The sequence below is a fragment of the Rhinolophus sinicus genome, chromosome 1 (assembly GCF_057876585.1).
Source record: "Rhinolophus sinicus isolate RSI-liver-muscle chromosome 1, RSI-T2T, whole genome shotgun sequence".
Lineage (NCBI taxonomy): Eukaryota > Metazoa > Chordata > Mammalia > Chiroptera > Rhinolophidae > Rhinolophus > Rhinolophus sinicus.
The window spans coordinates 9,553,025-9,569,338 of record NC_142501.1 but is presented as its reverse complement, the minus strand read 5'-3'; the positions used below and the strand labels follow the sequence as shown (position 1 = coordinate 9,569,338).

Sequence of the window (16,314 nt, the reverse complement as noted above, 5' to 3'; positions counted from 1 at the left end):
AACTATATTATCACTCTTTGAGAACTCAGCAACAAAATCACCTTGAGATGATATGAACCTAGGTTTTAGACATCGCAGAAGTAGATTAATAAAAATTTCAGGAAGTCCACTTTGAAGTAAAGTATGAGGAAAACTGAAGAATAGCAAGAATCGTGAAAGAAAAAAATCTTGCGTATTTGGTGATGCATTTTAGCCTAGAATAACTAAAATGTTATAAACCTATATTAACTAATCTTACAGGGGCAAGAAGGTAGGCAGTTATAGTATAGTGAGTCTATGGAAACTCATTTAGAAATTTTTTCAGTTTCAGGCAGCGCAACACTGGAAGTGAGGTGTGCTTAATTACATTAGATGATTACACAACACTGATCTCTGGATCTTCACAAGAAAGCAGAAAAAGAGAACACACATTTAGTTCCTTAGTGGAAATGAAGCCCCTTTGGGATCATAAGCTATTTATCAGTTGAGACTGTGAACTCACAAACCAAGAAGAATTAGTGTGTGAATGAGAAACCTCAGAGGAAACAGTGAAGATGCTACAGGAAATGATGCTACTGAGTCATCTGAAGATGAGGGCTTAGATACAAGACTGTAGGTACTTGGTAGCAACTATCTAGACAGAAGCTGTAGATCTCATTCAGCCTGAACTACTCAGATAATACCACAAAGCAGAACTGGTAAACTCTGTAATATTTCTTAGATGAGATAATCAAACTGACGTTCAAACGATCAGACATTAACAATGCAAACAGCACATTTTGGAAATGAAATGCTCTATAAACTGAACAAATTCCCAAATTTTTTCATTTATTATTTAGCATCTAGCAAACATTGTTGCTATGTATTGACAGTGCCCTCTCAGGTATAATTTAAGTAAATTAGACATTTTCTTAACAAATTTAATTTTTAAAGATAAACAAATGTGTCCTTCATAGAAAATAGTCATTGGGCCAATGAAGAATTGATAAGATATAAAAGTCTCATGGTGATTAAGTTTATAACTAACTTTTGCAGAATCATGAATTGGAACCTTAACAATTTCACTTAGAGCATAATTACACTTCACCATCTTCAAATCACTGACATTTATCCTAATTTTTTAAACTTTCATTTTATAATAATTTCAAACTTAACAGAAAAGTTGCAGGAATAGTACAAATGACTCCCATACACTTTTCACCCAGATTCAGTAATTGTTAAGATTTTGCCACATTTATTTTATAATTCTCTTTCATTTATGTACACATATTATGATAGTCCTATATTTTAAATCTTGAGGAAAAGCATTGTTCTAGGTTGGGTTCCCAGGAAACAGGCGCCATGGCTCAGATCTGTTTGAGGGAGATTCACAAGGGCGAACTCTCAGAAACAGGCTGTGTGAGGCATGTGGGGGGCAGGATTGGGCCAGGGTGGAAGTGAACTGTCATGGCTACCACAGAGGCCTCAGCCAATCCTACCAGGAGCTTTGGGGGTTGGGATGGCTCTTCACAGTTGTTCTGCCTTGAAGCAAGGGGGCTGGCCCACGTCTATAGGTCACTGGATGTGGGTTCCCTCAGGAAGTGGGGGTGACCTTGGGCAAAGAGGCTCTCTTCAGCTGTTGGGAATTCCCAGAGAAGGACACAGCTGAGAGCCCTGAGCCACCAGTCCTCCCAGCAGAAATGAATGCTTTGATCTTGAAGTGGGGATTGGGGGTGGCGGGGAGCGGCAGTTACCACAGCACCCACTACAGGACAGGCACAAGCTCTTTGATCCTACTTACTTCTGAGAAATGCTGCAAAGGGACAGGAGATCAAATGTGAGTACTGTGAAGCTGTTTTGAAAGATGAATTTTGACATTACTGGGGGAAAGGCATGCTTTCTTTTTTAAGTGAAAAAGGAAAAGTATAAAGAATAAGAAAGCAGAGATGTTTAAGCAGATTTTAAATTTTGAAATAGGTAAATATGAAAATATGAGAAAGTCAGAGCGGAAATAAATGAAATAGAGACCAAAAAGAAAAAAAAAAAAAAGCAATACTAAAGATCAATGAAACCAACAGCTGATATTTTGAGGAGATAAACAAAATCGACAAACCTTTATCCAGACTCATCAAAAAAAAGAGAGAAGACCCAAATTAATAAAATCAGAAATGAAAGAGGAAAAGTGACAACAGACACCACAGAAATACAAAAATTTTTAAGAAAATACTATAAGCAACTATACTCCAACAAATTAGACAATCTGGAAGAAATGGATAATTTTCTAGAAGCATACAACCTTCCAAGGCTAACTGAAGAAGAAAGGGAAAACCTGAATAGACTGATTACTACCAGGGAAATTGAATCAGAAATCAACAAGCTCCCAACAAACAAAAGCTCTGAACCAGATCGCTTTACAGGTGAATTTTACAAAACATTAAAAGAATTATCCTATTCTCCTCAAACTAGTCCAAAAAATTCAGAAGGAGGGAAGACTCTCAGACTCCTTTTACGAGGCCACACTCACCCTGATCCCAAAATCAGATGAAGACATTACAAAAAAAGATAATTACAGGCCAATATCCCTAATGAACATAGATGCAAAAATCCTCAACAAAATATTAGCAAACAGAATTCAGCAATACATTAAAAAGATCATACACCACGATCAAGTGGGATTCACTCCTGGTATGCAAGGTTGGTTCAATATCCACAAATCAATTAATGTGCTACACCACATTAACAAAATGAAAAATAAAAATCATATGGTCATATCAATAGATGCAGAAAAAGCATTTGACAAAATCCAGCAACTATTTATGATAAAAACTCTTAAGAAAGCAGGAATAGAGGGACCATATCTCAACATAATAAAGGCCATATATATGATAAATACACAGCTAACGTCATACTCAATGGGGAAAAGCTAAAACCACTCCCCTTAAGATCAGGAACAAGGCAAGGTGGCCCACTTTCTCCACTTCTATTCAACATAGTGCTGGAAGTTCTAGCCACAGCAATCACACAAGATAAAGAAATAAAAGGCATCCAAATTGGTAAGGAGGAAGTAAAATTTTCATTATATGCAGATGACATAATACTATATAGAGAGAACCCCAAAGACTCCACCAAAAAATTATTAGAAGTGATAAATAAATGAATTTTGTAAAGTAGGATACAAAATTAATATTCAGAAATCAGTTGTATTTGTATACACCAATAATAAACTATCAGAAGGAAAAATTTTAAAAACAGTCCCATTTACAATTGCCTCAAAAACTACAAAATACTTAGGAATAAATTTAACCAAAGAAGTAAAATACCTGTACTCAGAAAATTATAAGATACTGAAGATACAAATAAATGGAAACACACACCATGCTCATGGATAGGAATAATTAATATAGTTAAAATGTCCATAATGCCTAAGACAGTATACAGATTCCATGCAATTCCTATCAAACTTCCAAGGACAGCTTTCACAGAAATAGAACATAGATTCCTAAAATTTATATGTAATCATAAAAGACCCCAAATAGCCATGGCAATCTTGAGAAATAAGAACAAAGTGGGAGGTATCACTATACCTGATATCAAAGCATACTACAAGGCTATAGTAATCAAAACAGCATGGTATTGGCATAAAAACAGACACACAGATCAATGGAACAGCATAGAGAGCCAGAAATAAATCCATGCCTCTATATGGTCATTTAATCTATGACAATGGAAGCAAGAATTTACACTGGGGTAAGGACAGTCTATTCAATAAATGGTGCTGGAAAACCTGGACTGACACATGCAAAAAAATGAAGCTGGACCACCTCCTTACACCATATACAAGAATAAATTCAAAATGGATTAAAGACTTAAATGTAAGATCTGAAACCATAAAACTCCTAGAAGAAAATATAGGAAGAAAATTTGCAGACATTACCTTTAGTAATATTTTTACTGATATATGCTCTCAGTCAAGGGAAGTAAAAGAAAAAAAATAAACATGTGGGATTACATCAAACTAAAAAGTTTTTTCACAGCGAAGGAAACCATCAATAAAACAAAAAGGCATCTTACTGAATGGGAGAAGATATTTGTCAATGATACATCTGATAAGGGGTTAACACCCAAAATTTATTTAATAAAACTCATTCAACTCAACATCAAAGAAACAAACAACCCAATTGAAAAATGGGCAGAGGACATAAAGAGACATTTTTCTAAAAAGGACATACAGATGGCAAACAGACGTATGAAAAAATGCTCAACCTCACTAATCATTAGAGAAATGCAAATAAAAACCACAATGAGACAACACCTCACCCCAGTCAGAATGGTTATCATCAATAAATCAACAAACAACAAGTGCTGGTGAGGATGTGGAGAAAAGGGATCCCTTGTGCACTACTGGTGGAATTGCAGATTGGTGCAGCCACTATGGAAATCAGTATGGAGGTATCTCAAAAAACTGGAAATGGAACTATTTTATGACCCAGCAATTCTACTCTTAGGTATCTATCCAGAGAAATCCAAAACACTAATTTGAAAAAATTTATGCAGCCCTACGTTTATTGCAGCGCTATTCACAATAGCCAAGACATGGAAACAACCAAAATGCCCATCGGTAGATCACTGGATTAAGAAACTGTGGCACATTTATACAATGGAGTATTACTCAGTCATAAAGAAGAATGACATCTTACTATTTGCAACGATATGGATGGACCTAGAGAACATTATGCTAACTGAAATAAGTCAGATGGAGAAAGACAAATACCATATGATCTCACTTACATGTGGAATCTAAAGACTAGAATAAATGTACAGGCTAATCAGAAACAGTCTCAGAGATATAGAGAAAAAACTGAGGGTTGCTAGATGGGAGGGGTGTGGAGAAGGGGAGAGGGTGAGGGGATTAGAAGGCACAATTGGTAACCACAAAATTGCCATGGGGATACGAAGGACAGTTTGGGGAGTATAATCAGTAATGTTGAAAGACTTTGTAGGGTATCTGATGGACATTTGTCTTATTGGGGAGACCACGTCATGGACGGTACAAGTACCTGACCACTGCAGTGTGCCCTGAAGCTGAATAGTGATGGGTGTCGACTGTGGTTTTTTAATTTTATGTCGATGTCTTGCTAACAATAGCATACAAAATTTAAGACACTGCCAGCAGTTCTTACTCAAGAATAATGAAAAACAGGAAAACCCACAAGCTGTGTTAAATGCTCGGCTACGGGGACAATAAGAAATACACAGTCACTACAGAGCAGGTTTAAATACTGAATGGCTGACTCCAGAATGAAACTGCAACACAGAACTTCCATCACTCAATCCTCATTGAGGCGTTTAAAACAAAAGTCAAAACTCATAAAAAATTTTACAACAGCAATCTAACGCAGAAACAGATACAACTAAAAGTAATTTTTCAAAGAAAAAAGATGAAAATAACTGGTGGCCAAGAAAAGAAACAAGATCTAGGACTTCCCCTCTTCCCCAAAGGTGACACGAGTTGACAAGATCCTAAGATTTCTTATCAATATCCAAATATCTGGAAAAGAGGGAACTGAGCGGACGATGTTTTTTTCCCCTCCTTATGACTGAGAAGAGGTGGAAATAGCTAAAGAAAATAACTAGGTGTAGCAGAAGGAGTAAATAAAGATGCTGACACTGTAATGAAGTGAAACTCACGCTGAACTGGTGGGTGATCTGAAGCTCGAGGGTATCTCCCCAGCCCATGGGAACAGGACACATTTCCCAACTAGACAAAACGAACAGGAACTTATACCAAACACTCAGAAGACAGAGCACAGTCCAGGCATTCTAAACAAGATGGCATATGGCCGAATGGGACTTTCATTCCTCCTGCTGCAGGAAAGTGGATAAAATAATAGCCCACGAGCTACAACTTCGTGGAGAAAATGGACTGGTCTCAGATATGGTTGGAAGAGTCCAGAAATCACTAAGTGTATCTGAGCAAGTAACTGCCAAACTTTATTGTGCTGTAACTACATTACCCCACTTCTTACAACAACTCTATAATAGGTAACTGTATTATTTCTATTTTATAGATGCTGAAATTGCAGCACAAAGGTTTAAGTAACATGTCCGAGGTCACACAATCCACACAATTTGAATCAGGATTCAAATGCAGGCAGCATGGTTCCAGAAGCTGAGTGCTTAACTCTCTACTGCCTTCAAAATAGTGCCTCATCAGAGCTGCCAAAGCATCAGCAAGCTGTAAAGAAATGACCTAGCAACTAACCATATTTCACAAGGAAAAAAGGAAAGAGAAGGAGGAAAAGAAGAAGAAGCAAGAAAGAGGGAGAGAGAGAAAGGAAGATGGCATGCAAAAACAGATTACGAATGTAGAAGGAAATTCCTCACAATATGGCATTAGGTGATTTTTTAAGTTACTGTAAATTGTGTATTTTCATATATTTCATTTTATAATTGTTTGTTGCTACTATATAACAATACAAGGTTGAACATTTTTGAAAATGTTTCTTTCCATGTTTCCTCCTCTTTTTTAGAAAATGCTTTCCACATCTCCTTTCTGTTTTTCAGTTGGGCTGTCCTTTTCTTCCTCTTCTTACTGATTTGTAGGAATTCTTTATATATTCTGGATACTAATTCTTTGTCAGTTATACGTGTTGGAAATTTTTCTTCTAGTTCCTGTCTTTTTTATTTTTTATGGGTTTTTTTTTTGATGAAGAGAAAAATTCTTAAATCTAATATAGTTTTATTAGTCTTCTATTGCTGCCAAAGATTACCATAAATGTAGTTGCTTAAAACGACACCCATTTATTACATAACAGTTCTGTAGGTCAGAAGTCCAGGCAAGCTTGACCAGGTTCTCTGCTTCAGGTCTCACAAGGCCCAAATTCAGGTGGCAGCCTGGCTGGAGACTCAGGGGAAGAATCCACTTCCAAGATCATTCAGCTTGTTGGCAGAATTCAGTCCCTTGTGGTTGTAGAACTGAGGTTCCCATTTCCTTGCTGGCTGGTAACCAGGGGTCTCTCTCAGTTTCCAGAAGCCACTTGCATCCTTTATTACTCCATCTTCAAGTCAGGAGGGAGCATCAAATCCTTTTCACACATGGAATCCCTCTGACTTCCTCTTCTGCCACCATCTGGAGAAAACTCTGCTTTTAAAGGGTTTGTGTGATTAGATTAAGCCCACCCAATACTCCCTTTTTGACATATAATTAACATAATCATGAGGTGGTAATTCATCATATTCACAATTATACCCACACTCAAGGGGAAGGGATTATATGAAGGCAAGGTCATTGGGACTTATTTTCAGAATTGTGCCTACCGCAATAGTCAAATTTGTAAATGCTTTTTTTTGATGTTTGTACTTTTTCTGTTTAAGAAATCCTACCCTATCTCAATGTAAAAAAGGTATTCTCCCATATTTTCTTCTAAACATTTTGAAGTTTTGTTTTTTCACTTTTAAGTCCTTAGTTCATCTAGAATTTGTTTTTGTGCGTGATATGAGGTAGAGACCTAATTGCATTTTTTTCAATATGGATAAATATTGCCTCTGTCATATCAAGTAGTTCATCTTTTCCCCACCCAACTGAAATGCTATCCTGTCATATATTAAGATAACACAGTTGCTTAGGTCTGTTATCTGGGCCCTACAGTGTGTCCCACTGGTCCACACACTAATTCTGCATCAATACCACTCTGCAATGATGACTAATGCTTTAGTCTTGTTACATAGAAAGGCAAGCCCTGCACCTATTCTTCAGGAATGTTTTGCATATTCTTGACCTGCTGACTCTTCCAGCTAAATTATAGAATCAGCCCATCACATTCAATCTGAAAAATCCTTTTTGGATTTTGACTGTAATTGCACTGAATCAGTGGTTCTCAACTGGGGGCAATTTTGGCCCTCAAGGGACATCTGACAATGTTTACAGACATTTTTGGCTCTCACTACAGGAAGGGATGTGTGCTTATAGCATGTAGTGTGTAGAGACTGCAGATAATGCTAAACACTGCACAGAACGGTCCTGACAACAAAGAATTTTCTGGTTTACAAAGTCAATAGCACCAAGCTTAAGAGGCCCTCTATTAAATCTTTGCAATTTGGAGAGAACCGATATTTGCATTTTTGAGTATTTCAATAGACAAACATGAATATCTTTCCATTTATATAGGTCCTCTTTAATGTATTTCAATTGTTATAATTTTCAGGAGGCAGATCTTGTACATCTCTTGTAAGATTTATCCCTAAGCCAATCATAACTTTTTGCTACTATAAATGTTATTTTTTAAATTATGTTTACTGTTTATAGCTGATATATGGAAATAGAATTTGATTTATATATTTTGATCTTAGAGCCAGCCATCTTGATAGAACTCTCTTAGTATTTCTAATATGGCTACAGGTCTTTTCAAGTTTTCTATATGAAAATCCTATCATCTGCAAATAAATTTGTTTCCTCCATTTCAAAACTTATGCTTTTAATTTCTCTGCCAGATTTTAATTGGTGGCTGAGCAGGCTTTCTTCTTGCAGAGAGAACAACCTGGAATCACGATGGCGCCCTTTGAGTGTCTGGACTCAGCATAGTAATCCCAGGCTTTCCTTCCGAATGCTCAAGGCAAGCCCCAAACTCGTTTTCCTAACTACTGACAACTGCCCTGAAGCAGCTCGAGGCCTACAGTCACCTGCAGTGTCCCACGGGCACCAGCTCAAAGTCCCTCTGACCCCAGCTCACACGTCTTCTTCTTATTTGGCTTATTTAATGAACTTAATTAATTTCATTAAATTTTTCGGAAGGAGAGACCCTTGGAGACTTCCCATACCTCTGCTAAGGTTGGAAATCTCCCAAATAGCGTGTCATTTCCAGTCTTTAGTTATTATGCAATAAAGGGGCTTCCTAGAGCTCCTAGTAAGTCTTATTGTCAGAAGTAGACCTGCACTATTTTTGAGTAAAAAATAGCATCTAGTGTAATTATATTTTTATAAAAATGATTTCTCTCTAGTTATCCATCTTTCTATATGTATGTATGGATAGAAAGAGGCCTAGAATTCATGTTCATCTAATATTAATTATGGCTACTTCTGAGTGATGGGATTAGAAGTGATTGATACTTCTATAGTGAGCCTGTATTGTTTTTATAAGAATAAAGTGATTTTTCTGAAACAAAAACAAACAAAAAATAAGCAGACCGGAAAGCAAATATTCTAAGATGTTAACAGTGGTTGCTTTAAGGTGGTAGGAATACAAGTTATTGTTATTTTCTTTTTTGTATATCTGTTTATTTTCAAATTTAAAAAAAAAATCACTGACATTCATCAATGCAAATGCTTGAGTAGCGACTACCATTTGTACCATAGACTGCCATCTAGACTCTATGAGACAAGGCAACCAAGTATGACTCCACGTCAACTCTGTCAGTGCAAAGTTCACTGGAGGAAGTACCATCTACACTGGTGTTTTTGCTTCTAAAAGCATGACAACTACTTTGAAGTTTAACTTTTGGTCCAACAGGAATCATACAATTTTTAGGGAAATAATTCCATGATATAGACTAGAGTCATCCTTCTCTACTACTGAAGAGCTCTTTATGGACAATCATGACCACAGAGCTAAAGCTTTGCTAATCTGATTGTACACAATGTCTGTGGCGATAGTGTTTATTCCTATTACCTCTAAGCAAAAGACCCAACGCTCATGGCTCACAGAAACTGAGTTATAACCGTGCTTTATATAGTTTTCGGTCATGCCATCAAGTAGCAATTATCCTTCAGTTCATCTCTTTCTTCCAACATCAAACTCATCTAAACAAAAACCTCCCAAGCTGTCTACCAGAATTAAAATTGGGGGAAAACATCCAGCAGTAGAAAAAAAAGTAAAAGCAATGATGTGTATATAACACCTTCTCTAAAGTACTTCTTTTCCCTTGCTAATTTACAACAAAGGAGCTAGGCACAGCTGTTTCAGCTCTAGATCCTAAAGCCTGGAAATCATATTTCTAGCAATGCATTCAATTTTACATTTCATTATAACTAAATAATTTAGAAACATCTTTAAATTCCTATGGATGGAAATTTACCTGTATGATACCATCACTTGCCTCCATTTTCTCTAACTCAAATGTTAGAGTCATTTTCAATTTCTCTCTTTCTTCTCCAACACACCATCTACTTACCCCATTTCCTCTCTATATTCTATCTTTAAACATTATCTTTCCCTCATTTCAATAACCCTAGAGCGGGTCTTGGGTTCTTGAATTGAAACAACTGTCTCTTATGAGCTGCCCTTCAATTCGTATCTCCTTCATTCTACACAAAGCAATAAGAATTATCTCCCACCAACAGCTGTTTTTAGTAATAAGAAAGCTAAGTTCTGTGACTGAACTAAACACCCCTTCTGTTCTCCAAGGCCTACAATGGGTCCTAGTTGCTAGTCGTATCAAATTGAAATTTCCAATACTGTTCATTATGTCCTTTGTGAACTGTGCTGAGTACTCTCAACTATCTGCCCACATTTTCCTACATATTCACATTCATAGTCTCTGTTCTGTGTAATCTGACAACCACCTATTACCACAATTAATTCATTTGTTTGTATTCTTTCCCACTACGGTAGGGACTATTTGCTGTTCCTTATAGTTATTTATTCTCTCCTTCTTTCTTAACAATAGATTCTCTAACTTTCATCCGGGCACAAGGCTGTCCAGTATAAAAACTACATTTCTCAGCCTCTCTTGCAGCTAGGAGTTTCCATGTGACTAAGTGGTAAGTAATAATATGTAAGCCAAGATGTCACGAGCAACTTCAGTAAGTGTCCTTATCAGGAAGGGGCACTCATATTTTCATATTTTCAAACTCTTCACCTTCCTACTGGCTAGAAAACAGATGTGATGGCTGGAGCTCAAACAGCTGTCTTGGATCATGAAGTAGAAATTATATGCCGAGTTTGGTGGAGCAAAAAGACAGAAAGAGCCCTGGGTCCCTGACTTCATAGAACGCAAAATCAGTCCTAGAATACCTAGCTCTGAATTATTTTTAGAGGAGAGAAATAAATTCCTATTATGTTTAAACCGCTACCATTTTTGTGGCCTCTACTGCTATCACTTGTGGGTACACCTAATTCTAACTGGTCCACCCACCACCCAAGGTTTTGTTTGCTACTTGTCCTGTTCCACTAAAAATGCTCCTCCCCAATTTATTTTCCTATCTTCCCTCGGCCCCAACCAAACTGTCAGTTTTCTGTCTTCCTTTAAAATACAGGTTCAGATTCAAATGCCTACAGGGAAATGGTGAATATTTGCTAAACTTATTTAGTTCAATTAGTCTTTTTTGAACATAAACATACACATCTATGTATCTAGTATATACGGTGATAGATAAACAAAATTTTTAAATAATGTAACAGATTTTTAACAAATTTACTACAGCTTTTACATCCCAGCATTCACTATTTACTTTAAGTAATAGTACTCTTACTACAGATTCATTTCAATGATGCCATCGTTCACGAAAACTTTTTGCAAAGCCCATCACTAGATATAGCCTTCATGAGAGCAGAAACATATCCAATTGGCCAACCAGGCCTAGAACAGTACCTGGGATATAGAAAGTACGTACTCAATACGCGTTTGTGGTATGCAAAAACTAAACTGTAGCAAAACTTCTTCATTGGAAGGTAGAGTCATCAGAGCTCAGTTGAGTAAATAAGATGTGTCATAAAGCTGGAGAATATCATTTTGAATTTAGAAAAAATCAGTGACTGTAAAGCAATAAACTAGATTTCCTTCTATGAGTCATAACAATGGCTCAGAGTTGAGCTACTTCTGTAGCAATTCAGGGCCTCGCTTCCTCAGCTTACAATTACAGATGCCAAGATCGCTCCAGTCCCACAGCTTTGCACCTGCTGTTCTCTCTGCCTGGCACACCCCAGGTACACATGGGTCCCTCCCTCACTTCACTCAGGAATCTGTTTACATATTCACCTCTCCAAAAGGCCTGCCCTCACTACCTGACCTAAAATAAAGCCGTCCCTGTAACTCTCTGTCCCCAGGCGCTGCTTTACTATTTATATATATATATATATATATATATATATATATATATATATATATATATATATATATAGTGACAAGTCATATATATATATGACTTGTCACTATCTGACATAATAGTTTTACATCTATTTTGTTAATGTGTGTTTAATATCTGTCTCAGTTACTAGACTATTTGCTCCATGATGAAAGGGACTTTATTTAGTGCAATGGCTCCAAATTTCTGCTAGATATCCAAATTTTAAATAATAAAGTCAATAAATATATGTTTATAATGAAAGAGAGAAGAAATGGAGGAAGGAAAACAAGATAACAGAAGTACAAAAGGGGGGAAGAAACTCCAGATGAGTCATAATTGGTTATTTTATTCTGTAACTCCTTTTTAGTATCAGTTTCAATTTAAGGCTTTCATGAGAAAATTTCAGAATGGGTCTATGTTTCTTTTGGAGATTTATTTCAAAGGAATGGGTACCCTAAAGAAAGAGGTTCTGTTACTTTCAGAAGCATTAGCTGGTATTATAATTGCAACGGCCACCTCTTTACTGTCTTTCCAGCTCCCCAGACTGCACAGTACAAATTGAGTGAACATTTGAGAACTCTTCACTAAGTCAGACAAGTACTTTTGTGATTGTTCATAGGATTACTTTGTGTTGGTGTTACTATTAACATTTTTAAGTTTTCATACTTAACTGACATTTGGAATATCTACTCATCTATCCATCACCAGCATCTCTTTCAGGATCTTGAAAGATTTCCACGGTAAAGCTAGGAGCTGAGCCTCTGAAAGTGCGTGTAACTGTCTATTCCTCCTCCTATGCTGCTGACTTATAGCACAAAGTTTAGTTCCTCTTAGGGGACAGTTATCCAAGTCACAGTTCATTAATGTTTCTGCTTCCTCAAACAGTCCATTCTTTGTACACAACTTATCAAAACAAGGTTTGTACTGGAGAAGTTAGGGCACAGATGACAGTCTTTTATGTTTTAGCAAATTTGGTAGAAAACATAATTTCATTTTCCTGCTGATTTGTATTATAACATTATAACCAAGTCCCTTTTTTAAAAAAGTTCAATAGTCCACATTTAAAATTTTAGGCAAAGGAAACAGTTACATAACACAAGGTATTGTCCTAGAAGAGTTTTAGAGCAATTTTAGAATTTTGAGGCACATTTAAGAAAATGTCAGTTCCTTGATTTGTAGGATCAAATAGCACAAATGCACACATGCCCAGACCCTGGTCTCAGAGAACAGTTCTCCTTCACATTCTAGTTATGATTAAAATCTTAAAAGTAAACTAGGATACAAAATAGGGTCATCACTTGCTCACTACCTTGTAAGCTCAAAACCATTTCATTCGAATCCCACATAATGGCATTCAAAAAACAGTCACAAAATTTTCTCCTGAATATCATTCATCTTTGTTCCCTATAGTATGATGTCTAATATAGGAATAGAACTAATATAGTATTAATATGTTAGTACTAAAAGTTATGTTTTATATTTTTTAGTTGTTCGTAAATACTTATTGCATTTTAGGCCAATGTTCACTATACGCACTTTTTTTACATAGCCTTGCAACCTTAAGAAACTTTTGCTTCTTCTCCGAAGCAGGAACTTCTGGTGTGGGGGCAGAAGCACAGGCTGTCGGTGAGTTACCTGTACCAGGTAATCTTTCAGGAAACGTCACCGAGTAGGAGGTACGCCGTCTAGTCCGACAGGCGACTTCCCTCTCTTTATGCAGCAATTGTTCGTCCATCAGCAATGTTAGGACTTGCTTAGACTTTTCCCGGATATGATAACCTGAAAAATACAAAGAATTTGCTTAGAATATTAATTAAGGCTACAATTAATTTTTATTCAAAAGAAAATTAGGAAAAATGAATATGTGAGCAAAGTGAAAAAACCTGTGCTACATGTAGAGGGAAACCTAAGTTTCATTAGAACTGTCAATAAATATATTCCTTTTCTTATACTTTAAGTGGTAAATAACTATGTAACGAAGTTATATATTGGCATTACAATTTTCACTTTAAATATGCTATGGATTTTCCTTTTAAAAGCAATACATACTCTTTAATAAATCAAACAAAATAGGCATACAAAGAGAAATGAATCAGCTCTGGATGTACTCACCTAATGTATGACCATGATACATAGCTAAAGAGTTAAAATAATAAGCATACAATGATTCAAATCTATAAAACACAGGGGGAAATACACCAGTATATGCATACAGAAGAGAGAAGTGGATGGATGGATGACAGAGGATGGGTGGATGAATGAATGGATAATGAATGGATGGATGGATGGATGGATGGATGGATGGATGGATGGTGGATGGATGGATGGTGGGTGGATGGATGGATGGATGGATGGTGGATGGATGGATGGTGGATGGATGGATGGATGGATGGATGGTGGATGGATGGATGGTGGGTGGATGGATGGATGGATGGATGGATGGTGGGTGGATGGATGGATGGATGGATGGTGGATGGATGGATGGATGGATGGATGGATGGATGGATGGATGGTGGATGGATGGATGGATGGTGGATGGATGGATGGATGGATGATGGATGGTGGATGGATGGATGGATGGATGGATGATGGATGGTGGATGGATGGATGGATGGATGATGGATGGTGGATGTATGGATGTATGGATGGATGGATGGATGGATGGTGGATGGATGGATGGTGGGTGGGTGGATGGATGGATGGATGGATGGATGATGGATGGTGGATAGGCAGGCAGACACAACCATCTGTGCAACAGTGTACCCACAACATTGTTAATATATGTTACCTTACAGGGGTACAAATGGGCGAGACAAGAGAAGGGAGGGTAACTGGTTTTTCTTTGACATACTATCCTATCAACTTGATGCCGTTAATAGAGCGCCACAGCACAGTCTAAGCCATGAATTCTAACCGTGGCACTGCCCTTCACCATCTGTGTGACTCTGAGCCAGGTGGGTCTGCTGGGCCTGAGTTTCCTGCCTGAAAACCAGTATAAGCATATCTGTTCAGTCTAATTCACAGATACAAAAGTATATTCATTCAAATATGTGGTAATATTATGATTATCCTCAACCCTCTCCCATGAGAAATAATATAGAAAATCCTTTACTTCTCCACATCTTAGGACCAACTTATATTAACATCTCATGTCTTTCCAAGCTTTTCTTTCAGAAGTAAACTGAAAAGTCCCTAAAGATCCACTATTATGTTCATTTTGGGCTCCAAGTGTGATGAATTAAAGTGTTAATGTTTCCAACTATAATTTCCTAGTAGTAGAAGTGATGAGAAACGTCAAATTCAGGGTATATTTACACAACAAGGGCCGACAATGTTCTCTGCCAGTCTTTTCATTAAGGATTGATACTGTGTCAGAAACCTTTGCTAGAGTTGCCATCTTTTCCAAGATTATTTTCTCTCATTTCACTTCTTAGTCATTTCTTCCTTCCAAACTTCTTTTATAACTGCTTCAAACTTCATCATTCTAAACACCCTTAATTTCCTATGATGAGCTTGCAGTCCATAAACCCAAACTTGCCACAGTGTTTTAGGTTACCACACATGTGACACGACAGACTGTCACATGCTGTCACTGTTGGTCTTTGGGGACTAGGCAATACACCAGATGCTACTTTCCCCCATAACTGCCATGGCTTGGTCTGGGGGAGGGAGGAGTGAAAAACTTAACTTCAGGAGCTCACCCCCTCCCATTTTTCCCCTCCCTCTACCCTAGCCACTCTGGCTACCTTATTCTGCAATCTCACCATGCTTTTTATCATCTTAGACCAGTGTGCTCGCTGCTGCTTCTGCCAGGAACTCTTTGCATGGCTAGATCCCTCATTCATTCAGGTCTCTATGCAAACATCACATCCTCAGAGAAACCTTCCCTCTGCCTATCCGCTCTAAAATAGCCCCACCCCATCACTCTCTAGTCCTTTATCCTATTTATTTTTCACCATGGCATTTATCACTACCTAATATTGTATTATGTATTTATTTCTTTACTTATTGTTTGTTTCCTCACCTAGAATATAAGCTCCATGAGAACAAAGAATCTCATTCACCCAGGATCTTCAGTGTCTAGAATAGACTGATTGGCACATAGTAGATGCTCAATAAATATTTACTGTGACTGAATCGATAAAAAGTCTCAGTTTTCTCCTCGACATACTGCAAATGGAACCAGCTGGGTGAACAGATAATGAGCGCCGATTTACAACGTAGCAGCTGAGGAAGTGGCTTGGCTCGGAATAACTTCTTGCAACACCCCTAACTAGAAAAGGTTAGAATTAGAA

At 37.3% G+C, this 16,314-nt stretch overlaps 1 protein-coding gene across 1 annotated transcript in view; it reads right to left on the bottom strand.

The window, feature by feature from the left end:
• ENTHD1 (ENTH domain containing 1) overlaps positions 1-16,314 on the bottom strand; it is a 91,243-nt gene that overhangs the window by 61,956 nt on the left and 12,973 nt on the right. The window contains exon 2 of the mRNA XM_019734441.3: positions 13,556-13,798. Coding sequence (XP_019590000.3) covers positions 13,556-13,798 — 243 coding nt within the window. The remainder of the gene's footprint in view (positions 1-13,555; positions 13,799-16,314) is intronic.